The 27,271-nt window shown below is 47.1% G+C and overlaps 1 protein-coding gene across 1 annotated transcript in view; it reads left to right on the top strand.

Moving 5' to 3' along the window:
• Nucleotides 1-27,271, top strand: part of LOC147728111 (calcium uniporter regulatory subunit MCUb, mitochondrial-like) — a 517,836-nt gene that overhangs the window by 471,576 nt on the left and 18,989 nt on the right. The window contains exon 7 of the mRNA XM_086961999.1: nucleotides 15,781-15,897. Within this exon, the coding sequence (XP_086818125.1) occupies nucleotides 15,781-15,897 (117 nt within the window). The remainder of the gene's footprint in view (nucleotides 1-15,780; nucleotides 15,898-27,271) is intronic.

Below are 27,271 nucleotides of genomic sequence, written 5' to 3'. Positions count from 1 at the left end.
CCGAGCCCGACATTGTTATAGCCTTACCAGCGGGCTATCACATTCTTAGACTCGACAGACCAGAAGGGAGAGGGGGTGGGCTGGCCATCATCATAAAGGACCAGTACCACTGCCGCACCACAACAGCCACCATCCCTGGCTGTGAGAGTCTGGAATTCTGTATAGAGTTCAATGCCAATTACTCCTTCTCTGGCACGCTGATCTATCGCCCCCCTGAGTCTGCAAAATTATTCCTTAGTGCACTACCAGAGATTGTAGCAAAAAGATCCCTATCGGCGGCTAATTATACAGTATTGGGAGACCTCAACCTGCATTTTAACTCGTCATCCGACCACTCGGCCAAGGAGTTAATAGATGACCTTGAAGCCCTTCAATTGGCCCAGCTGGTCACAGCCCCTACCCACGAAAAAGGGAACCTTCTCGATCCTATTTTCAGTAATAGTATGGATCTAATAGCGGCCCAACCCATCCCCCTTCCATGGTCAGACCACTACCTGGTGCCGTTTACTTGGTCCACCCATAAAATCCCCCAACTATCCCCCCAAACCTCTATAAGAAGAAACTGGAAAAAACTCCCCGGCGATCTCTGGAGGCGTGAGCTAGACGCCACCCGCCCGCCACCCTGTTTAGACCCCAATCGGGCATATGCAAACTATGTTAGCTGGATCACAAACTCCTTAGACTCACTCCTGCCTTTTCGTAAATCGTCCTCTAAGCGAGCGCAGACATCAGCCCCCTGGTTCTCTGACTCGCTGAGAGAGTTAAAACGCCGATGTAGGCAACGGGAGAGAGCCTGGCGCTTAGACTTCCTTCCGGAAAAAAAGGCCTCCTACAGAGAGGCGATTAGAAGTTATAAAGAAGGGGTCAAGGCTGCCCAGGCAACGTACTATTCCGACAAAATCTTGGCAGCCAGAACAAAGCCTAAAGAAATCTTTAACATAATAAAGCAATGCACTAATGTCCCCACTGCTCCCCGTCTAACCAAGACTAAAGAGCAATGTAATGAACTGGCGGAATTTTTTCACGACAAGGTGCTGAATATATACTCCACCTTTCCAGCTATGGCCCTGAACCATGAGGTGCCCGACCCGCCCAACTCGGTAAATTTCCCCTGCTCAGGCCTGTCTACTACCGCGCCGACTCTTGACCATTTCCCTCTCCTGGACCTTGTCACTTTAGATAAAGTGGCTCGCCAGGTGAAGTCGGGCTCCCCCCGTGACCCAGCCCCCCCAGATATCCTGATGCAGGCAGGTGAAGCCATCCTCCCTGTAGTGCTGGAACTGCTAAACTCATCTTTGGCCACTTGCACAGTTCCCACTGCCTGGAAGCAAGCCTCTGTACGGGCGCTTTAAAAAAACCTAATTTGGACCCTGACGACTACTCCAACTATCGCCCCATCTCATTGCTCCCGTGGACTGGCAAGGTGCTGGAAAAGCACATAAATGCCCTCTTGGTCCAGTTTTTGGAGAATCACTCCCTACTGCACACCTCCCAGACAGGCTTTAGACCTGGCCACGGGACTGAAACCGCCTTGCTAGCAGTTACCGAAGAGTCTCGAAGAATACTGGATCAAGGAGGATCAGTGGCAGTGATCCTCCTTGATCTAAGTGCTGCCTTTGATACGGTCAGCCATGCTACTCTGCTGAACCGTCTCCAGAACATCGGAGTCTCGGGAAACGCACTAAGGTGGTTCAGTTCCTTCCTGGCTGATAGATCTTTTCAGATCATTGATGGGAACACAACATCTACCAGCAAGCCTCTTAGCTGTGGAGTTCCGCAGGGCTCATCGCTGAGCCCTGTACTGTTCAACGCATACATGAAACCACTGGCTGGGGTAGTAGAACCGTACGGCATCAAAATAGTGTCGTACGCCGACGACACCCAGCTAGTGGTTTCATTGGCCCAAGAGAACGGTGAGCAAGCCTCAGCCGGCCTGCTGAACTGCTTGGAGAGCGTGAGGGAATGGATGACCAACTCCTCCCTCAAACTGAACGGAGGAAAGACTGAACTTATGCTCCTGGGTCCAGCCTCACCACTATCTTTTTCTTCCTTGTGGCCCGCTGGCCTAGGGGCACCTCCTACCCCCAAGGACAGTGTCAAGAGCTTGGGAGTCTGGTTAGACCACAAACTCTCCTTCTCCACTCAGGCCACCAAGTTGTCTGCCACCTGTTTTGGACTATTAAGAACGCTGAGGAAGGTCCTGCCACTTCTACCTCTGGATGCCAAGAAGGTGGCGGTACAAGGCCTCATCCAGTCCCGTTTGGACTCAAACAACGCCCTATACCTAGGGGCGCCTGAGATGACTCTCCGAAAGCTACAGGTGGTACAAATCTGCGCAGCACGTACCATACTCCAAATCCCACGGTCTCAGTCCGTCAGACAGGGACTGAAAAGCCTACATTGGCTGCCTGTGAGACAGAGAGTGGCATTCAAGGCTCTGTGCATCACACATCGGGCTTTCTGGAAGACCGGATCAGCAATCAACGCCAGCCTTGTCACCCCCTACCACCCTAATAGGAACCTCCGGTCTACCGGTGCTTTTCTGGCAGCAGTACCCAGAGTAAAGAGAGCCAGGTCCGGGGGCAGGATGTTCTCGCTGAACGCCGCCAAGCTTTGGAATGCCCTCCCCCTTGCTCTTCGATCCACACCCGACCTGCTGTCATTCCGCAGGAAACTGAAAACTATACTATTCATGAAGCCCCTTTAGTTCCTCGTGTGCTCTGCCACGTCTCTGTCTATACTCAGCGCTTGGACGCCCCTGGGCAGCAACTGCGCTTAACAAATCGATAAATAAAATAAAAATAAACACCGCCGCCCTCAATGCACTCCACACCGGACGACCACCTGCCTGCCACCGAGCCACCCCGAAGCGCACCCACGGACCCTTCTCCTGCCTAGGCTGCAAATTCACCTGCGTCCGAAACTTCACGCCACCATCCGGACCAGGCAACAAAACCCCCTCAAGTGCATCCTGCTCAACACCCGCTCCGTCCACAAGCACGCGGTCGAACTATGGGACCTCCTCGACACAACAGCGCCAGACGTCACCTTCCTCGCGAAAACCTGGATGAACGCCTCCTCAGCCCCCGACATCGCCATAGCCTTCCCGGACAGCTACAAGATCATCCTAAAGGACCGCGTCAACCAAACCGTAGGAGGAATCTCCATCATCCACAGGAGCACCATCAGCGTCTCGACCAACTCCGAAGACCACCTCACCACCGCCGAACACCTACACTTCCATATCCGCACCGACCCCAAGACCATCCTCAGAGGAACCCTCATCAACAGACCCCCGGGCCCACACACTCAATTCAGCGAAGCCATCGCCGACCTCATCAGCCCGCATGCCCTCGCCTCATCAGACTACATCCTCTTAGGGGACCTGAACTTCCACCTGAAGAACAACAACGACAACAACACCACCACCCTGCTAGACAACCTCGCCAACCTCGGACTCGAGCAACTGGTGAACACCCCCACCCACTACGCCGGCCACGTGCTCGACCCCAACTTCTCTGCCAGCGACCACGTTACCTTCTGCCACTCCACCGGACTACACTGGACCGACCACAGCTGCATCCATTTCACTTACAAGAAGACCACATCCCACCACCACCCGCAACAGATCCCCCGCAGATGCTGGAGCAAAGTCACCACAGACCAGCTAACCGCATCACTGACCAGAACCCACCAATCAACATCACGAACACCAACGAAGCAGCCTGCAACCTCACACAGTGGATCCTCAACTGCGCCGACACCCTTGCACCACTGAAGAACCCTCCAGGCAAGCCCGGCAACAGGAAAACAACATGGTTCACCAACGACCTCAAAGAATCGAAGAAATCATGCCGAACCCTCGAGAAAACCTGGCGCCACGAACCTGACAGCCCTCAAAAACGCCACTCGCAAACACCACCAGCTGATCCGCACCACCAAAAATACATCGTTCAAAGAGCGGCTGGACAACAACATACACAACAGCAAGGAATTCTTCAGCATCATTAAAGAGCTCTTCAAGCCCAGCGCCAACAGCAACAACATCACACCGTCACAAGACCTCTGCAACTCCCTCGCCACGTTCTTTCACCGCAAGATCGGCGACATACACAACAGCTTCGGTGCTCAGACTCAGACTCCGCCCCCACCCACAGAACCAACGCCCCCGACAACCACCCTCAGCAAGTGGACTCCCATCAGCACTGATGGCCACCTACGTTATGAACACCATCCACTCCGGCTCTCCCTCCACCCATGCCCTCACCACATCTTTTATATAGTATTCCTGACGGAAACATGGCTCACCAAGGACTCCGACCCGGCACTAGTAACGGCCCTCCCTCCAGGCTTCCAAATCACTCGGCAGGACCGACCTGAGGGGAAAGGAGGCGGCCTAGCAATCATTTATAAGGAACAGTATCACTGTCGAGTTATCCCTGAAACTATTCCTGACTGTGAGAGCCTAGCCTTCAGTCTCTAACTTTCCCCCAATAACTGCTTCTCTGGAACACTCATTTACCGCCCTCCAGGCCCTCCCAAGCAGTTCCACACTCAGCTCCCTTCAATCGTGGCGGAACGCATCAGTTCCACATCTAACTTTACTTTGCTAGGTGATCTCAACCTTCACTTCGATGACGCACGGGATCACACAGTCAAGCGATCCTCATGGCTAAATACACTTGAACCACTACTGGGGATCAACTTCAAAGACTCGTTACTCATCTGTACTACTTGTTCGAACCCTTTGCATTTTTGTTTGACTTTGAAATTGACTTACTTGATTGTTTATGATATCACTTCACTGTACTTTTAACACTATTGATGTATCTGTGTATATATGCTCCCCTCCTCTGTAAAGCGCTCTGATATCTGCGAAGATCTTGTTCGCGCTATATAAAACTTTCAAAATAAAAATAAAATAAGATGCCAACTCATGTTAAGGGCCATTTGTTGGACCCGGTGTTCAGCAACTGTGTAGACCTGGAAGCCGGACTTCCAACCCCTCTCCCATGAACGGACCATTTACTGATCCCTTTCACTTGGACCACACTTAAGCCCCATATGAAGGGACCCACGACGAGATTTACCAGAGCCTGGTCTCGCCTCCCAGTTGACGAATGGTCCACCAAGCTTGCCAGCAACCAACCTGTCTACAACAAGGATCCAGGTCTAGCCAATCAGGCTTATGAAGACTGGATCACACAATCTCTTGAGGACACCCTTCCAAAAAGTAAGACCACGCTGAAACGCTCTCATAAAACTGCCCCCTGGTACTCAGACACTCTCAGGGAAAAGAAACGCCAATGCAAACAAACTGAAAGACGATGGCGTCTAGACTACTCCTCAGAAAATAAAATTCGCTACCGAGAGTCAATCAAGAACTACAAAGTAGAAGTTAAAGCTGCTCAAGCTGCATATTTTTCGAACCGAATCATCCTGGCAAAATCAAAACCAAAAGAAATCTTTCAAATTGTAAAAAAACTCATCAAACTCCCATCTAGCTCGCACGAAATAAACTCTACAGCCCACTGCAATAACGTAGCAGAATTTTATCATCAAAAAGTTAACAACATTTACTCCTCCTTCCCTCCCATTGTCACTACTCCCCTAGCTCGGCTTAATATAACAATGGATAACCCCCTCCTTCAGCCTCAACCTACTCTGGATCACTTTCCCCTCCTGGATCTCGCATCCCTAGAATCCATGGCTCGGAAAGTAAAATCTGGTTCCCCTAATGATCCAGCTCCATCAGATATCTTAATATCAGCATCCCAGATTACATTGCCAACCATCAAGGATGTCCTGAACGCATCCATTACCTCCGGTATTGTTCCCCCTGTTTGGCAACGGGCCATGGTCCGAGCATTACTAAAAAAAAACAATCTGGACCCCGCGGATCTGAGTAACTACTGGCCTATCTCCCTGCTCCCGTGGGTAAGTAAAATTCTGAAAAAATACATTAATTTACATCTGGTAAATTTCCTTGAACACCACCAACTGTTAGACCCCACTCAGACGGGTTTCAGACCTAAACATGGAACCGAGTCCGCCCTCCTTATGGTCACTGAAGAATCCAGAAAAATCCTGGATCAGGGAGGATCAGTGGCAGTGATCCTCCTTGACCTCAGCGCAGCATTTGACACGGTCAGCCATGACACCCTGCTGAACCGTCTGACAAATGTCGGAATCAAGGACAAAGCCTGGCTTTGGTTCAAATCCTTCCTGGAGGACAGATCCTTTCGAGTATTCAATGGTGAGTCTGTGTCCACCAGCGGACCATTAAGGTGTGGAGTCCCTCAAGGCTCCTCTCTAAGCCCTGCCCTTTTCAACATCTATATGAGGCCACTTGCTGAGGTCATCCGTCCGTTTGGGGTTAAGATCATCTCTTACGCGGACGACACCCAGCTGGTGTTCTCATTGGCGAAGGAGGCCAGCACGCCAAAGTCGGGTGGACTTGGAGAGTGCCTACAGGAAGTAAAGAGCTGGATGTCTTCTTCATCCCTCAAATTAAATGGCGACAAAACGGAGCTTATGCCCCTGGGCCCCGCCGATCCCAGCTTCTTCAACTCTCTGCGGCCCCCTAGTTTAGGCACCCCCCCAACACCCAAGGACAACATCAAGAGTCTGGGAGTGTGGTTGGATAGTTCCCTCTCCTTCAATACCCAGGCCACAAAACTCTCAGCTACATGTTTTGGCCTCCTTAGGATGCTAAAGAAAATCCTTCCCCTTCTACCTTTGGAGGCTAAGCAGGTAGCCATCCAGGTCTTAATACAGTCCCGCCTAGATTTTAACAACGTGCTATACCTTGGCGCCCCTGATTATACTCTACGGAGACTTCAGACAGTTCAGAACTGTGCGGCGCGCACACTGCTTGAGCTCCCTCGCAGGCAATCAGTGAGAGCCGGTCTGGTCAGCCTTCACTGGTTACCAGTGCGCCAAAGAATTCTCTTTAAGGCCTTGTGCTTTGCCTATCAGGCCTTTTGGGACACAGGCCCTACGATCACCCGCGATTTGGTCTCCCACTACCAACCTAGTAGGAACCTTCGCTCAAGCCAGACCTTCAGGGCCACGATCCCAAGAATAAAAAAGTCTAGGTCTGGTGGTAGGACGTTTGCCTACAATGCCTCCAAGACCTGGAACACCCTTCCCCTTCAACTCAGAAGCAACTCCAACCTTTCCTCATTCCGCAAGCAGTTAAAACCGTTTCTATTCAACCTTCCTCAGTGATCCTCCGCTAGCCACTCCACGAGGTCTCCTCTGTTATTACCAGCGCTTGGACGCCCCCGGGCAGCTATTTGCGCTCTATAAATTCACTTCCATTTCCATTTCCATTTCCATCTATAACAAAGCCGACTCCATCATCGCACCCCACCTCCGGAACATCACAAACAATTCCCTCACGTCCGCCACCTTCTCAGAGAGCTGGAAGAACGCTGAGATCCAAGCCATACGGAAGAAACCCACGGCGGACCCTAAAGACCTCAAGAACTTCCGCCCCATCTCTCTTCTTCCCTTCCCTGCTAAAGTCATTGAGAAGACCGTCAATAAACAGCTCACAGCGTTCCTTGAGGCAAATGGCTCCCTCGACCCATCCCAGTCCGGATTTCGAGCCAACCACAGCACCGAGACCGCCCACATCGCAGCCTCCAACGACATCAGGACCTTGCTTGACAATGGGGAAATAACCGCCCACATCCTCCTAGACCTCTCAGCCGCCTTTGATACAGTCTGCCATCGCACCCTAATAACCAGCCTCCACAACGCCGGGATCCAAGGTAATGCCCTGGACTGGATTACCTCGTTCCTCTCCAACAGAACCCAAAGAGTACATCTTCCTCCCTTCCGCTCAGTGGCCACCGAGATCATCTGCGGCATACCCCAAGGCTCTCCGCTCAGCCCAACCCTCTTCAATATCTACATGAGCCCCCTCGCCCCCATCGCACGCAAACACAACCTCAACATCATCTCATACGCCGATGACACCCAGCTGATACTCTCCCTCACCAAAGACCCAGCCACCGCCAAATCCAACCTCCAGGAAGGAATGAAAAACGTCGCGGAATGGATGAAACTCAGCCGTCTCAAACTGAACTCAGACAAGACGGAGGTCCTCATCGTTGAACCATCCCCATCCGCCTGGGACGACTCCTGGTGGCCCACAGCACTGGGCACCGCGCCGACACCCACGAACCACGCATGCAACCTGGGATTCATCCTGGACTCCTCCCTCACGATGACCAGCAAGTCAACGCCATCTCATCCACATGCTTCAACACCCTGCGCATGCTCCGGTGGATCCCTACCGAAACCAGAAAGACATCACCCAGGCCCTTGTCACCAGCCGACTGGACTACGGGAACGCCCTCTACGCAGGAACCACAGCCACACTTCAGAAAAAGCTCCAGGGCATACAGAACGCATCCGCACGACTCGTCCTCGACATCCCTCGCCACAGCCACATATCTGCCCACCTGAGAGAACTGCACTGGCTTCCCGTCAGCAAAAGGATCACCTTCAGGCTCCTCACCCACGCACAGAAAGCGCTTCACAACACGGGCCCCGAATACCTCAACAGCCGCCTCACGTTCAACACTCCAACCCGCCAGCTTCGCTCCACCAGCCTCGCCCTCGCCAGCGTACCACGGATTCGTTGAACCACCGCCGGAGAAAGATCATTCTCTTACCTGGCTGCCAAGACGTGGAACTCCCTACCCACCCACCTACGACTGACCCAGGACCATCCCACCTTCAGGAAACACCTCTAGACCTGGCTGTTCAAGCAGTAGCAGCACCCCCCTCTCCCTTCAGTGCCTTGAGACCCTCACGGGGGAGTAGCGCGCTCTATAAATGTATTGATTGATTGATTGATTGATTGATTGACCAGCTATCTCCTACACATGCTTAATTTGTAAAACAGTAAATGTCAGGGCTCAAAGTTTTGCTCATTAGCCTGATGCCGGCACTATCGAAGGACAGAGTCCGAATACAAAGTCTGCGTAGTCTGGCTTCCACTGATACCTCTTTAATCCACAACCAGGCACTCCCTGACTCATTATCGATCTTGCAAGTTCCTGCTTTCTCCTTTTGTCACTGTTTTTCCATTGTTCTCTTCCTCCTTCTTTCATTATTTTCTGTTTTGCTCTCTCTTGCTTTGTATCAAAGTCTGTTTAGTAAAAATAAGTTTTGGTCAGCTGCAACTGTTGACTAAAATTAAGCACTCCCTATCGTTTGAGGGAGCTGTACTGGTGCTGAATGCAGCTTGCCTCTGCGTAGACCTGTAAATGTTTCTCTGCTCAGTCCTCCCGCACACTGTTCCTTTTGGTCGACCTTCCTTCCTGGGTTTGGATATACAGGTGATCTTGCCAGTGTGGAAGCCCACTGTGGCATAGGCTGTCTCAAAATCTTAGTGGTACCCAGAATGATTGATGACATTCTCCTCACTAGTGTAGGGTGATAGACCGCACAGCTCTGCGCTACTTGAATAATATGGGACTTCGATCGGCAGCCATCTTCAATCCATATAACAAGTGGAAACACTGGATTGGGTGGGAGGGGGTTGTTGGTAGCAGTAATAATAATACACATTTATGGACATGCAGCAGGCTACCATTAATAGCTCTGATAACACTTATCGCCACTGCTCGTCTTTAGTATCCTCTCTCACCACGTCGCTCATCTTTGTTATTTTCAGCAGATTTCATGTTTTCACCAGAAGCTTCAGCTTTTAATGCTGGAGTAGAATACGTACTTCTCTTTGTGTCCAGCAAATTAAAGGTGGGCACCGATAAAGTGGCTCTGAAAGTGGATCCACTCATTCAAAAAGTGAACAAATCTCAGCATAAAATAGAAATAGGGTTTCTAAGGACTGCACTCAGGAGCTGATTACATTGGCGGACATACCAGTCCATCCACCATCGTATCGGGGATTGGGACTGCCTGACATGCTATTGGTGGTCCCATAGTAGGCATTACAATGTCACCATCACCACAGCGGTTGCAATGCCTAGATTTCACTACTGGCTGCAGCACCCGCCACAGTGAAAAAAACTGGTCAAGTTACATATCCCTGCACTATGCGGCAGGCACCATAGGTGCTCCCCAACATCCACAACCAAGGGCCAGGGGCGAAGGGGGGCCCGCTACAGGCCCCCAGTGTCCCTTTCTGCCAGCCTTTTCATGGCGGGTAGCCCGCCATGAACCTGCTGGCAGAAAGGGACATCGTAATCCCTACGGCGGTGCCTACAAGGCACCGCCAGCTTTGTAAGGACTTCCAGCCCCTCCACCACCCCGGCGGGCTCAAGGAGCCTGTCAGATGCATGGCAGTCGTTCTTTACAACAGCCACACGTCCGCCTGCCATCATAATATGGTGGACGGTAAAGCTGGTTACAATGGCGGGGAGACTGCCACCGTCAGCCTGACAGTGGCAGTCTCCCCACCCTTGTAATCAGCCCCTAAGTATTTGAAAGCTGATGTCTCCCTTATGGTGGATAATGTGACAGGTGCCCATAAAAATAAAGATGTGGAAGGTCTTTCTAGATAGAATGATTTCATAGTCCTTGGGATCACTGAATCTATTGAGATGGAGCTGTGGATTTGTTTTGGGAAAACCTTTGAGAGACAGCCAAGATACCCTTGAGCCAGATGGTGTACTGTGGTATTTGTGGTGAGACTCCTAACACAACAGCCCTTTCATGTTGTGAAATTAAGGGTAAAAAGATTAGTTTATGGCAACAATGTTCTTTGTATCCAATAAGTACTTAGATTTTGTATCCGCAGAAACAATCGTACCACGTGTTTAGCATTTCCAATCAACTTCAGCCAAGAAGCCAGACAACTGACCCAGAACACCAAATGCGTTTGATTGAATCACCCACTAAGAAAATTCCTTCCTTTGCCTCTGAGTTCATTAAAGCAAATACCCTTTTGGTTCACCATCGAATGTAATCTGTCAAATAGTAATCAGTGTGTTCTGAAGCTAGTTATACTACACTCTGATAATCACACCTTTGGACTATTGTGACACATATTTGAATCTGGGTTTAGTAGTGATTTGTTCCAAATACTGACATAAAGATTTATGTATTTACACTCCACCAGCAATCTGCCTACATTATGAAGTACCCCAAGAAGATTATATGGTCAGTCATTGCAATTGTTCATTTGTTAATTTTAAATGGTGCTCCCAATGTCAGAGGTCACAATTGATTGAGAGAAGGCACTTTTGATTGACTGATATGTTAGTTATTGAGAGTGAAGTTATGCTTGGGGAATCGGGTGAGTCTTTAGCAACAAAGATTCAAAAGAAAGAAGGAAGATGCATTGATCTGGTGAATTTCCAAGGGTTTAGAGCAGATTAGGGTCTTCAGTATAGCCCGGAATCAGTGAAGGCAACAACAGCTTACTGGAACATATTGGGCTGGATAGATTAATAAACCTGGGCTCAAAGACTGACTGTAGGTCTAAAGGCTACTTTCTAGTGATATTGTAGAGATCAGTGGTCTGAATGATACCGTACCCATCATTCATTAATTCACATTTGAGACAGATGCCTGTACTGTTTGCTACTGAAGGACTAAGTAAGTTGAGGGAAAGTGAATTTCTCACAAATTTGTTTCGACTCATGTGAATGTGTAACAATGTTATCGGAAAAGAACATTGCAGAATTTGACTAGAGAATTTGCATACTGGTACTCGGTTAACGCTTGTTGCCATTTTGATTTGGTGGACAAAATATTGCCTGTAGAGTGAACTGGGTCAGCCCCCTCAAGAAAGACCATTTGAGGTGACTGTGTGGTCTTAAAGTTTAGAGACCCAGGGCTGGTACATTATCTCTTGACATGCTTGAATTATTTTATACCTTCTAACCAACATGTCAGGGCCCATCCACTAGGATATTTTTACCGCCCTTCAGCGACAAAAGTTGATAGTAGGGCATCCTGTCCAAATTTGAGGTTTGACCCAGGCCATGCCTGGGCCCACCTTTAGCTCCATCTATTTGCTTTGAAGTGCTCTCTAACCTTACTGAAAATGGCTGACTCCCTGATTCAACTGCAATAGAGGGAGGTCACAATTGTGCAGCCCTGGATATAACTTGTGACCCCCATTACATGAGAAATGATAAATCAAACTACTACCACAACTAAATGAAAGCAGGGTCAGAGGTTATTAGTTACATCATGGAACATTGCAGGGATCTGTCAGAAGCTGACCAATGAGGATTGTGTATCCCTTATACGGACATTTGATATAGTATGCTGTCAGTAGGCCTGGGCTATCAATCCCGTGCATATTGATGGCTTTAAATTTTATTGCTCCCCGACAATTCCATCACCAGCAGGGAGGGGCAAGAGGGGTCTGGCTGTTATTATATCGGTCAAATTTTAGAAACTCAGCATCAAAGTATTAGAGGTCAAGCCATGTTACTTGATTTTACATATTTTGACCCCTGATTTAGTTAGTGTTATTTTGGTAATTTTTTTATTTTAATTACTTTTCAATGCAACCAGTGGGCATATAGAAGAACTGGGGGAAATATTGGAAAGCCATTCGAGTCATAAGGGGTGTTATAGTCTAATCATATCGGTTGGCGATTTCAATATTGAGCAATGTATTTTTGGTAACAACTGTACATGTGGAGTTGCTGATTGAGAAAGGGAAGAGGCAAGCCATTTTACACACATGGCATATGTGGATGCACTAAACATAATCATTCTTATAAATGTGTCATTTTCCTCCGACTTTAATAACTAAAATATTACCCACATGCCCATATTTGTAGGTAGAGGTAAGGGCAGCACAATTGATTTTGCATTCAATTCTAAAGACCTCATACAGAAATTATTAAATTACGAGGTGTGCCCATTACTATATAGTGATCACAACCCAATCATTTTAAGTTCTTGATATCTAGCTGCCTGCATTCTCCAGCGGCCTACTAGATCTCCCAGTTTACTTTTCCACCAACTAGGGAGTACGGATAAAATGGGAACGTATTGACCCTTGCAAATTGGTTGAAGAATTGGTAACAGAAGCTAGCCAGGACATGTTTGAATATCTTTCCCCTGAAGGTGACACTAGTAAGATCTGAGACAGCTACACACCAATTTGTGAGGTAGCTGCCCAAATATTAACAAACATCAGGCCACCCAAAGACTATATACAGCACCCTTGGTTCAATTTGGATTGCACTTCAGTCTTAATAGACCAGCAACATAATCCTGCGTAACACGGAGGCAGTAAGATCAACCAGGAATCTCTATGAAAAAACACTAGAATCCAGGAAAGGGAAATCAAAGACAAAGCGTGCGAAGGTCTAAAAAAAAGAGGCCCATCTAAAAGACAGTTGGTTATTTTGGGATACCAATCGACCTTTCTTCACAGAGGCCACTATAAATGGATTTGAATGTCCTATTTCAAAACAGGAGTGGGTAAGTCACTTCTCCAATTTTTTTTAACTCTGATGACCAACTCTATGAACCCTACGTGGAACCAGAAATTGACACACTCTTATTGGACGATGTCTAGTTAAGTGAATTTATTGATTTAACATCTGTCACTAAAGCTATCCAGAGCGCTGCCCGGGCAAGGGGACCATTAGTAACTAATCTTTTTCAAGACATTGTCAAGGGGGCCCCAATGAACATATGGTGGGAAACCACATTAGTGCCCATATTTAAGAAATGGAACAGGAATTTCAATACGTGTTATTGCCCAATTTCTTTGTTAGATACCATAGTAAAAACATTACGACGGGTCATCTTGGAAAAGTTGTATGTTTAAGCAGAAAATAATTCTTTCTTCTCAAAGGCTCAGTAAGGTTTCTGCCCAGGCCTGAGGACCATCGAGCAGGCACTGAACTTATCCCTTATCTCAGGAAAGTACGTCAAGGCCAGGATAGGTTCATTTCACATGGTGTTTATGGACCTCCCTTATTCTTTTGATTTGGTGGATTGTGGTCTCTGAAGGAGGAAGCCGAGGTGACTCCATTTCCGAACCGTATAAAGCGGTTACACTAGAATACTACTAAGGTCTGCTACACCCAACAAGGCGACTGTACACAACCTATAAAGGTAGCCGGAGGGGTTTGGCAGGGCTGTATAATTGCACCTTTTTTTGTTTTTATTCTATATTAATTCTTTAGACAAAACCCTGAGTTCATGTAGTTGTGATACCCCTAGAATCCCCTCTCGACCGCCCCAGTTCTTTTATATGCGGATGACATAGTTTAAATCTCACAAACTAGCAATTGGCTTCCAGAAACTTTTAAATGGTTTTAATAGTTTTATGACAAACCTGAGTTTAAAAGTAAATCACTAGAATTCATTTATCTTAGCCTGTAGTCCAAATAACACCAAAACAACATTTTTATTTTTTGGCAAGACATTGATCACCAAGGTTTCACATTTTAAATATTTAGGTATCCGGTTTGAAGTAAATTCTTCTTGGTGCTGCATGACCATCCAGAGGATACAGAAAATGGGAGTAGTGTCCAAATCTATATTTAGATTCTCAAAATAAATGGGGCTCAAGTCTATCAAAGAAATGGTCCAGCTGTATACATCTAAATGCCTGGGCGTAGGAACATATGGAGCAGGCGTGTTGGGTCATGAAACCCCACCTAGAATGCAGGCCTTTGAAAATAAGTTCCTTTGCCAGCTACTGGCCATTCCGAAATCGACCCCAAGTTTTATCTCCTACAGTGACCTGGGTATGGGCTGTTTGGAAGATGAAGTTAAATCCCAACCCAGCCCCTCCCTCCCCTCCTCCACAAGCAGGTTTCTCAAGAGACATGTTGAGCAACTTTCTGAACTTGGACAATAGATACTCTATCCCTTGGCTGGAATATTTCAGGAAGAGCTTAATAATGTGGGCCTGATTACTCTGTGATTTTCCAGATACTATTGGGCCCCAAACTAAGGCCTTAGTTAAGGAAGAAATTATTTAATTTCAGTCCTTACCTATTTGCCAATTTTTCCAACCCCTGGGATAGGGCAGTGTTTCACCTGGGTGAGAAAACCTGAGCATGGATTTTATCTCACAAGGCTCAGGTTACATTTAATTAATTATTTAGTTGCTTTTCCTAACTATGGTTCCTGGTTTGAATGTCTTCCGGTCTGCCCATTTGATAATCTCCCACCTCGAACGACAGTGCATTTTATACTTTTTTTGCACTTGATATAGCAGCTTGAGAAAAAGTTTCTTACGACCACTTGTAAAGCCCCAGCACTTTACATCGCATCAGGAGGGGCTGCTCTTTTAAAAATCTCTAAATTCTCCTACAGTTTGTTTCTCTATCCTTAATTATATCTTGTCTGCAATAAGATTGAGAAGGAGGTATGCTTCATAAAAATATATATATTTTAGAAGTGATGAGATTGTTAATAATTTTAAATGAATGCCAATCGCCATGGGTGCTCATAAAGTAATTTTATACTTTTTAAAAAAAATATATACATTTATTGATGATTTCAATTCGCTTTAATCAATGTGTGTAGTTTTCTCAATGATCTTTGAATTAGAAAATGTATATGATATACATGTATTTTTAAATATGTGTGTTTATGGTCAATTGTATGACCAAATAAAGACTACTGGACAGACTACAGAAGATATGGAAATTCCAAAATTGAACATCAAAAAGGAGAGCATTGCTGTACAAGCCAACATTAATTTACTAATTAACACATTATTACTGTGAACTGACATGGGGAAATACTCTTAATTGTTATTGATTAAAAAAAATCTGAAGAGTGCTCTGTTTTTGTTTTCCTCATTAGGATTATGTCTACCCTGAAATTAAGGATCGGCAATTGCTAAACTACTTCTACAAGTCAGCCAGAAGAAAGAGCTTTGATGTGGAGCAATATAACAAGCTAAAAGAGGAACTTTCTGAGGTAAATCCTAAAGTTATATTCTCCTCCCTGCAGACAGCTACAAAAAATAATTTTAACGTTTGTAGCCAATATTTCTAAAGCAGTCCTATTTCACTTAATGCAAAAACCACAGTTGATGGACAGAATGCAGAACAATGTCATACATTCACCCCAGTACAGAGATCTGGGCCTAAATCCATCGTTTTTTTGCACTCCACGCCACCCCAGTTCAGACGTGGTCATATGTCAAATCAGTCTGACCCTGTGCCTCATGGGAAATCAGTCTGACCCTGACAAAAAATAATTAGCTCTCTTTCATAATATGCTAATTTACTTAGTATGTGATTATTTAAGCTTACTCTGTAGCACTATTATCTTCTCCTCCTGTCCCAAATCAGTGGCATTGCAAGAGGGACTATTACAAGAGGGCAGTAAATCACCCAGTATTTAGCGCCCCAATACTTCCTCACCTTCAGAGTTTACAATACTGGGGGTATTATTAACTCGTAGAAACGGGCAGTACCACCTGATGACCAGTAGATCGCTGGGTTTCTTTTGAGAAATGGAGAATTACTTGGGGGAACCTAGAAGGCGGCACTAGATTACAAAGGATCCTATGATTGATGGAATTCTAGATTCTTGAAGCTTTGTCTACCAGGATGAGAGTAAAAGAGGCATGGCCTTGATTTTCTATAAATGTGAACCCAACATTGGAATCCCAGGTGAGGGAACTCTAATCTAACATTCCTCACATGTACTTAGAAGCATCTTGGTGTCTTGTTTTCTTGCAGTCATCATTCCCTCAAGTCACTGCCATCACCAACTCTGAGTATAGTTGGGGAATATTTCGAAATCATCTTCACATCAAAAATATTTTGTCAGGAAAGAGTACAGTGCTGTTCAAAACAATACTAGATCAAGTATTTTGAAGCTAAACTCCAATGTCACTCTTCTCCAAAGAAAAGATGGCCCCTGTACTGTGCCAGGTTCTACCCATAAAAGCAAGGTGGAACATATTCTAATGTAATTTGCTACTTATGTTGCACCTTTGAGAGGAATTTATTTCCAACCCCGTTACTCTGGTTCAGGAACTGTCTTTACATGGGGAACAGGAGGGTATAACAAAATCTCTATATGCCTCTAGTTTTAAGTCTGCTCCAAGTAATTTGGACTCTTAATCTTCACTTCCAAACACTCTTCAGTTTATTTCCTGCAATGTGGTAGTGTTAACTCGAAGCTACCTAACCCTGACTTGGTTTCTTTCATTAAACAGTTTGACTGTATTTATTTACAAGAAACATGGGTGTGCAAACCTGTTGTGATCTGACTTATATTAATACATTCTCTCAGACAGCTGCTCAGCAAGGATGAATGAGTTGTGTGTGTAGAATGTTAGAATGCCTGATGACAGTGTGATTGGAATGTGTATGAGTTGTGTGTGTAGAATGTTAGAATGCCTGATGACAGTGTGATTGGAATGTGTGAGAGTGCTTGCTTGTGGGGGAGAATGACAGTTGGAGAGAGTGGGCTGAGCAGCGGTCATCCAGCTCCTGGTGGGTTTCCCTTTACCAACTAAACTATACTATTGAGCCCTACTATGGACTTTCCTGTACCTAACTTGGACATCAAATAAACCTCTACATGATAAGACCTCTTGGCTACACCTTGTCATTTTATCCAGATTACTTATAACAAAACCCTTTCATTTATTGATGGTTTTACGACTTTTGTAGTTCCTGTCACTCTATTAAATAAGGGTAAGGGTGATTTAGCCATTTGTTATGATTAAGTCTTTCCAACTCTACCTATATTTTTACTACTGATTACCCATACTACCTGATGATTTACATGGAGGGTATAGGTTCTAATAAAACTATTTTGGTGAACTGCTATAACAACTGGAAGCCAGTTGAGGGTCCTGAGTGATGGGGAAATGCAATCTGGTAAAATTCTCGCTGCTGCATTTAGTGTCGCTTTCATTGGGGCAAGACTGGATTTAGGTAGACCTATGAGGATTGCATTTCCATAGTCCAAAACCTTGATATCACTAGAGATTTTACCGCCATTTTGAGGTCATCAAGCGGTTTGAATGGTTTAATTATTTAAGACGGGGCAACATTGCTTTAAAGCCAGACCTATTGGCATTGCTAAGGCTTATTTACACCACTGCTAACAGCCACGCCTGATGCACTGAGGTGATTGCTGCTCATAATTTTCCATGAGGTGGCTGATAACGTATTCTAGTCTCATGTGGCCACTATTACAACACTAATAATAGTAGTAGCTCTGTGAGTTCCACTGAACATAAGTAGCTCTTACTATAGAAAAGGTCAGAAACTTCTACTACAAACCAATCCTTGCTATCTTCCAACCTGCTAGTCTGTTTACTTGATCTCCTGCTCCTTGTACAGATCCCGACACCCCTCTCTATCTGTTTATTGTATACAACTTGACTAGACTAAGTTCTGAATCTTCAACAAAGCACTTATGGAAGTCTACTTGGTGACACATTACATACTTCCCTTTCTAGATGGCCATCCACTTGCTATCTACCATTACTATCCCCTCGCCACCTTTCAAATTCCGAACCGAGAAAAATAAAACACAATCAGCTCTTCCTTATGACTGTTTCAACCTTCTCCTATTTATCATGTCGATATGTTGCACTATGTACCTTCACTTGAAGCTTTACTCTGCTTGATCACCCTACTACTGATTGAAATTTGCAACAGCATTAATATGCTGATTGTGCATGTATGCCAGTGAAAAAACCGCGATGCAACCCTGAAGACCACAGCCTTATGTGAAAACAGTGTGTGTCAATCATTTAAGCACTGTTGATGCAGCGAAGTGGCATCTATAAAACATCTAAATGAGCATATGCGGTAATAAAAAAATGATTATAGCATTGAGGGTAAAACACCATTTGATGGTACGCAGAGGTCAAACCCACAGCTATGAACCTATCCAGGTTATTAATAGCAAAGATGTTCGGCGAGTGTGCTTATTCATCCAGATACAATTGCTTAGATCCCTCAAATGAATACACATTCTTCCATCTGGCATTCTGTCTGTTGCTAACAAGACTACACACTCATAGGCCTTAATTGGGTTATTAACATTCCCTATGTGCAATCTTTCCAGCTCCCTTATCCACAGCTGATTAGGTGTGACAGGAATGCAGCATAACTTATCAATAACTGAACTTGGTTGTCCTTTCAGACGGTTTCGTGGAATTAAAATATTGATCAAAGGAGGGTGGTAAAAACCTGTAATGACTACTTTTTGTGCATAATATTTCCTTATACTCTTCAACAAAATCAGAATATATTTTTTTTTACCACAGTTAAACCATCACTTTTCAGCCCCTTTCTTAGTCGCATACATCATCCTATTTATCATCCATTTGTCGAATTCCACTTGATAATAGAAGATGTTTTGGAGACACTGCATATGCTGCAGTCTGATATTGCGGATTTCTTGATTCTGAACATTCCCACTGAAATCATGTTTGCATGCTATTCTCTCCAATAACTGTGAACAGAAATTCAGGATTCTCAGCATTTGACCTCCTGTACACTTAATGCAAAATGCACACTGAACAAAATTTGGTATCAGCCACTCCCAGCACTCAATCTTCTAAGCTCCTGTTCTCAGGGGCTTCAACATATTTCGCATAACACATGCATTGAGGTATCTTACAAAGTTACAGTAGCATATATTATCACACTTCTTAAACATGATTGTGATTTGCTATTGGCCAAATTACCAAATATACCTCATTCAATCATGATCCATTCCTGACTTGTTTACTGCATATTTAACTACATTTGAAATCCTAGTAAACATTATTATAATCCTGGTATTCCTATACCAATCATTTCCTCTCCCACCAATGTTCATAGGCATTCACCTCAAAATATATGCTCCATAAACTGGTCCATTTTGGGACAAAAGTCTTGCATGGGTTGTTTGTTGTGACATATGAGCATTGTGACCTGCCCAATGTGGCTTCAAATTGTTAGATCACTGAGAAAGGATTCCATTTGTTGCTCCTGCGCAGAGTATCTGAAAGAAACACACAGTGATAGATTCCTTACCTTAGAATTACCCCTAGGCATCAGACTGGATCCGGAAAGCTTTCGTCAGCAGTACCCCTGCACGTCGGAAGGTGGTGTTGTGCGGCTCTGCATCCGTTGTTGGCGTCATGGTCGCTAAGATGACATTGCGGCAGCTACTTAGACACCGCCCTTGTGCGCAGTTCTTTCTTTTTCCACGCCAGCAAGTGCAGTTTCGGAGAGATTGGTACCCCCAGTCAATTTTTGACTGAGTTTTTCTTTAGGCTTTTGTCTCTGCTTTTTCGAGTTGATCGACTCCTGGTGTCGTAGGGATGCCAGGCTGTCATCAAATGATGTCGGTGACGAACCCGCACCTCATGTGTCTCTACTGCCTGAGGCCCAACCACGACCACAAGTCGTGCCTTGGCTGCCAGGCCATGGTGCCAAAGACTTTGTGGGAGCGGTCCGGAAAGTCGCTTGAAGTCCGGCAGTTAGCTCTGCGCTGCTCTAGGTCCCGGTCCCGTGGGAGGTCGAGGGACCAGTCACGGAGCCATCACCATCGTTCGTCGGGATCGAAGTCTTCACACTCGGGGTCAGGTAAGACGAAGTACAAGAAGTCAAAGAAGCATCATCGCTCGTCAACTTCCCGTCACGCGATGAATCTGAGGGTGCGGGTGGTGTCTCCCCCGCGGAGCCTACGGTTTTGCCGTCGGCCTACCTGCCCTTACCCGGTCCATTGGCGACTCCGGCCCAGCTGCAGCTGCAGGAATTTTTGTCAGCCATGGCTTGCCTCTTTGGGGCTTTGGGCTCCTTCCGGCATGCCTTTGGGCCCGACTGGGGGCACTTGCCCTTCACTGTCGGCAGCTCCAGCCCGGGCATCGTTGTCGGCTCTGGCCCCGGCACCGCAGGGCCCCCATAGATCCAGGCCTGGATCCTTGTCGATGCCGGTTGATCTCGTTACACCTACACCTCCACCGACGTCGACCACACCGCAACCACCTCCGACGTCGCCCTTGGCACCGGACAACGTCGCCCCCGGTCTCAGCCCACACATGGACATGGAGCCGGAACGGCATAGCTCTATGCCGATTCCGACGCAAATGGGGCCTTTGTACCCCTATGTCAGCCTCCTTATTTTTGGCCTGTGCATCAGCCTTCAGAGGATGGGGAGAACTGGGAGAGGTCTGAGGACCCTCTCACAGCTCAGTGTGAGTATGACCCGGACTGGGCAGAGGAACTGGGGGATGCCGGTAGTCTGGACACCTCTCCTGACCTTGGCATGCTCACTCCTCCTACCGTGGATACGAAGGATGTTGGAAGTTATGCAGTGGTGTTGCCTAAGGCAGCTGAGGCCCTCCACCTTCAACTCCCAACAGTGGCCATCAGGACTAACCTCCTGACAGAAGGGCTTCAGCCGGCGGCTACCAATGCGGAGCCACTGCTGCCCTTCAGTGAGGCACTTTCTGTCGTTCTTTTGGGCACCTGGTCCAGACCGAACACAGGGGCTCCTGTCGATAGGATCGTGGCCCGACACCATTGCCTGGCCTGGGTGACACCATTTTCCTCTCCCAACACCCCACTTCTGAAAGCTTGGATGTCCAAGCCTCAACGTCCCAGAGTGCATTCCCTACCGCACCGGGGACAGGAAATCCAAGAGACTGGAACAATTTGGGAAAAATATTTATTTTCCTGCCAGTTCAGGAATGCGGTCTGTGAACACCGCAGGCCTCTTGTGCTGTTATTCCCACTCTGTGTGGGATACGGTGGTGCAGGTGCTGCCTAAGTGTCCGGAGGAGGCACGGACAGTGCTCTCTCAGGCTATTGCTGAGGTAAGAGATACAGCCAAGTTCACCATACCATGTGGCCTTGACACCACTGACTCGCTGGGCAGAGCGATTTCCACAACAGTGGCGCTCCGCTGCCACTCCTTGCAGAGGAGTACTGGCTTCTCGAGGGATGTCCAAAACACCCTGATGGACATGCCCTTTGATGGCATTCGCCTTTTTGGCACAAGGCAGATAGTGCGTTGGAGCATTTTAAGGACTTGCGGGCCACGGCCCAGTCCTTGGGCCTTTTGGCCACTCACCCTCCTCCGCCTTCTGCTTTTCGCTCCTTTTGTGGTCACTGAAGGGCGCACAGCATGTTCGCTTCAGAGCGACAGGCAGCAGCTGTCTCAGCGCAGATGTGTAACCCGTAGAGGCGAATCAGGGAGCCAACGGGCGGGTCAGTCCACTTCTACCCCGGCCGCCACTGCCCCAACACCTTCCTAGTCCGGTCTTTGAGGCCCATCAGACGCCAGTGGGCGGCAGGATTCCCCATCACCTCCCCGCTGGCGCTCCATCACTTCAGACAGGTGGGTTTTGGATGTTGAAGGCGGGCTCGCCCCAGCTAGTTGTCTCCCACCCTCAGACTACGGCCCACCTACTGCATTTGCTGGAGTTCTCCATCAATGTGCCGAAGTTGCACCTGATTCCCTCTCAGAAGCTCCTCTTCATCGTAGCGGTTCTGGATACGACTCAGTTTCGGGCCTATCCTCCCAAACAGTGAGTCCAGGATATTCAGGCTATGATTCCGATCTTTCGGCCTCTATCCTGGGTTTCGGTCAGGATGATCCTGAGGCTGCTGGGCCTCATGGCCTCCTGCATCCTGCTGGTCACTCATGCCAGATCGCATATGCGGGCTCTGCAGTGGGACCTGAAATTCCAGTGGGCGCAGCATCAGGGGTACCTGTCGATTACGTCCAGAGCTCGGAGGGCACTGCACAGCAGCTGCCGTGGTGGATCATAAACTGACATTGGGTCCAGGGCAGATCCCTCCCCCTTCCCCAACCGGAGCACACAGTGGTGACGGGCGCGTCCCTCCTGGGATCGGAGGGCCAGATGGGAGAGACAGAAATCAGAGGCCTCTGGCCTCCGGAGAAGTTCAGGCTCCATATCAACCTTTTGGCGCTTCGGGCGATCCGACTTGCACTGAAAGCATTCCTTCCCTCTGTCAAAGGGAAAGTGGTGCAGGTGTTCACCGACAACACCACCCCATGCTGTACTGCAACAAACAGAGCGGGTGGAGTCATGGACCCTATGTCAGGAGGCTCTGCCCCTCTTGACATGCCTGGAACAGCAGGGCTGTTCCCTGGTTGTTCAACACCTGGCAGGTACACTGAACACCAGGGCGGACAAAGTCAGCCGCAGGCGCATGATGGATCACGAATGGCGTCTTCACTCAGACATGGCGCAAGGTCTCTTTCGACAGTGGGGAGAGCCTTGTTTATATCTATTCGGTGCCGTAGAGAAAGCGCAATGTCAGCAATTCTGCGAGTTGGAATTTCCAAGGCGGCACTCGCTAGGCGACGCTTTTTTTTGCGAGTGGAGTTGCGATCTGTTGTACACCTTTCCGCCTATACCACTTCTGCCCAGAGTCCTGAAGAAGATCAGGCGTGACTGGGCCCAAGTCATTCTTGTGGCCCCGGTCTGGGCTCGAAGAGTTTGATATCCCAAGCTACTCAGTATAACGATCGAGCTGCCGATCTGACTGCCTCTTAGGGAGGATCTTCTATCGTAGCAGCAGGGGACTGTCCTCCACCCGAACCTGTCCAGTCTCCACCTCTTTGCGTGGAGATTGACCAGCGGGAATTGATTCCTTTCCCCTTGCCTCCTGAAGTCTGTGATGTCATTCTGGCAGCCAGACGTCCCTCCACTAAGTTAGTATACTCCTGCAGGTGGAACACATTTGTGGCATGGTGCACAGCAAAGGCTGTGGATCCCCTTTCTACCCCTCTATCAGAAGTTCTTCTGTTCCTTCTTTCCTTGGCCCAACATGACTCTGCTCTGGGCACTATCAAGGGCTATCTTTCTGCTATTTCGGCCTTTCTCAGGCTCCCTGATCAGCCCTCTCTTTTCAAGTACCCTGTTTGCTCATCTTTTCTCTCCTATTCCTTTCGTAATGCCACAGTAGGACTTGAATCTGGTTCTTATATATTTAATGTGTTCTCCCTTTGAGCCTCTTCATAACTGTCCTCTTCGTCTGCTGACTTTGAAGACTGCTTTCCTGGTTGCCATCACCTCTGCCAGGAGAGTGAGTGAGCGAGCTCCAGGCTCTTTCTTGTAAACCCCCTTTTCTTTCTGCCCATCCGGACAAGGTTTTGCTCACGACACGTCCATCCTTTCTGCCAAAGGTTGTCACTGCCTTTCACATCGGGCAGACCCTCAATTTTCCCGCCTTCTTTCCGCCTCCACATCCTTCCAGAGAGGAAGAGAAGCTCCACCGTCTGGACCTAAAACGTGCGTTCTCATTTTACCGGAACTGCACCCAACAGTTCCGGGTGGATGACCAGCTCTTTGTTTGCTACGTTGGCACCTAGAAAGGTTGGGCCGTACACAAGTGGACTATCTCCCGATGGGTCTTCTTGTGTATTAAAGCTTTTTATTCTCTGGCTAAAAAGGAGCCTCCCATGGAGCTGCGCGCCCATTCCACCAGGGCGACGGCTGCCACTACGGCGTTCGGATGTGGTGTCCCCTTACAAGACATCTATCAGGCAGCTACGTGGGCCTCGTTGCACACTTTTACTAAGCACTACTGCCTGGACAGCCAAGTCTGTAGAGACGGCTACTTTGACCGTTCTGTTCTCCTGGACTTCCTGGTGTGATCTTGGTTCGCAGACCCAGCACCAGGGTTAGTATTACTGGGGTATCTATTGTAAGGTAAGGAATCTATCACTATGTGTTTCTTTCAGATAAACATGTTACTTACCTTCGGTAACAATATATATCTGTAAGAAACATTAGTAGTGATAGATTCCTTACCGCCCTTCCTTTCCTCCCCGGTCTGCGAACTGATTTCTAGGGTTAAGGTCATCCCTTTCAGGGCCCTAGTTTCAAGGCACCAGTGGTCAGTATCTTGCACGGCTCCACTATCTGGCACGGAAAGTCGTGTACAGAACTTACGTCAGCCCATAAGGGCGGCGTCTAAGTAGCTGCTGCGACGTTATCTTGGCGACCATGACACCAACGACCGACGCGGAGCCGCACAACGCCACCTACTGACGCGCAGGGGTAACGCTGATGAAGACTTTCCGGAACCAGTCTGACGCCTGGGGGTAATTTTAAGGTAAGGAATCTATCACTACTAATGTTTCTTACAGGTTTATCGTTACCGAAGGTAAGTAACTTGTTCGTTAATTTTTGTACTCTGCTGGATTGAGGGTTCATCAAAATCTACTCTCATCTATACCTGGTAGTGAATATTGTTCCTGAAAGAGATGTCTACTGATCCTCTTGGGAAACTCTGTGCAGTCTCCCATGATGGAGGACCTTCACTCCTATCAGTGTATCATGTGATTTTGCTTACCGCAGTATGCATGGAGAAGACGCATTGAAAGGCACGCTAGATAAGAGGTCATTGCCAGAGGGTTTATGCAATGTTATCTTCTCTGACTTTTTCAAAAAAATACTCTTAATTTGTATTTATAATTTATATGTAATTCAATTGATGTAGAATAACAATTATATTTGACACTACAAGTAAATCACCGTTCCCGGTGATGCAAATATTATGTTAGTGTAATCGTTTAGTGTCCAATAAAATGGATGTAAAGAAACCTATATTTGATGGTGGAGCTCCAGACAACAGAGTTGGAGAAAAAGAATATAGGAGATATTACAACTTTTAAGGGAATACCCCCACTGTAATAAATATGATTGTCATCAGTTCATGCCCTAGATGATGAATATGGGAGCATCCAAGGGAACTGTGGAACATTTAATTAAGTAAGTTTACTTAAGGTAAGAATGGAAGGGGTAAAGAACTTCGGATGATTTATGCAGACCAAGTAAGGGGCCGGCTTCTCTGACTATTGAAGGAGCAACTTGAACCTAAACCTCAGGGAAATTCTCTGGATCAAAATTTTGATCAAAACTCGTTTGGCAGCCTGTGCAGCCCTGTTCTAAGATCTGTCCAGTTTCCACTATGGAATTTATGGCTTGAGTCTGTCCTAAAACCCATCTCTCTGATTAGATGTTGCTCTTCACCCTTTGTAGAAGTTGAGGGTTGCCTAGTGACCCTGCACTGAATGTCTAGCCTGGCTTTGTCTAAAATGCATCCCTCTGTTAGCAGTCCTGTCACACCTTCCCACCCCCTCGACCCCACAACAGAGACAATTTCCAGGAGGATGTGACCTGCACAGGTTGGCTGCAATCCTGACTTTTGAAGGTGGTACATCTGCTCATGGGATTTGGCCTCTCACCTCAGTTTTACTTCAGTTCTGGCCTCCTGGAGTAGCTTTAGATTTAGAAGGGGGCTCTGCAAGACCAGCTCTGTTCCATACTTCTTTTCCCCTCAACAGAACATTGGCAGATGAACTATGATTTGAGGAAAGAAGCTCCTTTAATCTGGAACAAACACAACTAACTTTCACCTGAATGGAGGATGATTTGGCGGTGAGAGTCTGCCTCGGAGTCACAACATCGTGTGACCCAGCTTGTTGGGAAAGAATCTGTGAGAAAGGCAAGTAATCAGGTCCAGTACATGAATCAGAGAGGGACACAAAAGGTACCATATTGAACCTTGAACTTCGAGCCTGGTGTCATTGGCTGGGATGGTCTCCCTGAATCCGTTGCCATTTGAACTGTATCCCTGGGATTGCAGTTCCGGAGATGTCATCTTTTAAAAATACTGTCGCACTTCAGCCTAAAAACGAGTGCTGTGGTTGTCCCCAATGAGTACCTTCCATCCGAGTGGGTGATCCCAAACCAATGGGTTCCCTACCACAACAGGTAACAGGAATCCGACATTCAAAAAATACCACCCACTTAACATTGTGAGGCTCCTATGGGTGCCTGCAATGATGTACAATCCTTTCTACTGTAGCTTATAGCACAAGGAAAATGTACGTGAACACGAAAATTGACTAGTCTCTTAAACTATGTTGAGGCCTTACTCCTCTGCTCGCCATCACCAAATTCCAGGTTACAATGTAGAATGAAAGTGATCTATAATTTAAACTGTGACTTGTGCATTGGGGATATTTCACAATGGTTCTGCAAAACAATCCATAGTTGCATGAAACATGTTCTGTTTTACTTGCTCTTGTCAACAAGCCGACTGAGTCTTTTGATGGAGAGTAAGGGAAACACACAGCTGCTGCTGTTCTTATGGAAATGCCCCAATCCTTGAGATTTGCAAAGCAGTCATCTGAAGGTGGGTCCACACTTACCAAAAATATTATTGCAATGACTGACTCCAAAACTGGTGCCTCAGTGGGTCACACCTTCCTATGCAATATGTTTGCATTATTGGATTTGCTCCTTTTTGTACCATATCATGTGGTTTACCCTCCTCCTGTT

The sequence above is a fragment of the Lissotriton vulgaris genome, chromosome 3_1 (genome assembly GCF_964263255.1).
Source record: "Lissotriton vulgaris chromosome 3_1, aLisVul1.2, whole genome shotgun sequence".
Classification (NCBI taxonomy): domain Eukaryota; kingdom Metazoa; phylum Chordata; class Amphibia; order Caudata; family Salamandridae; genus Lissotriton; species Lissotriton vulgaris.
This window is presented reverse-complemented; position numbering and strand designations above follow the sequence as displayed.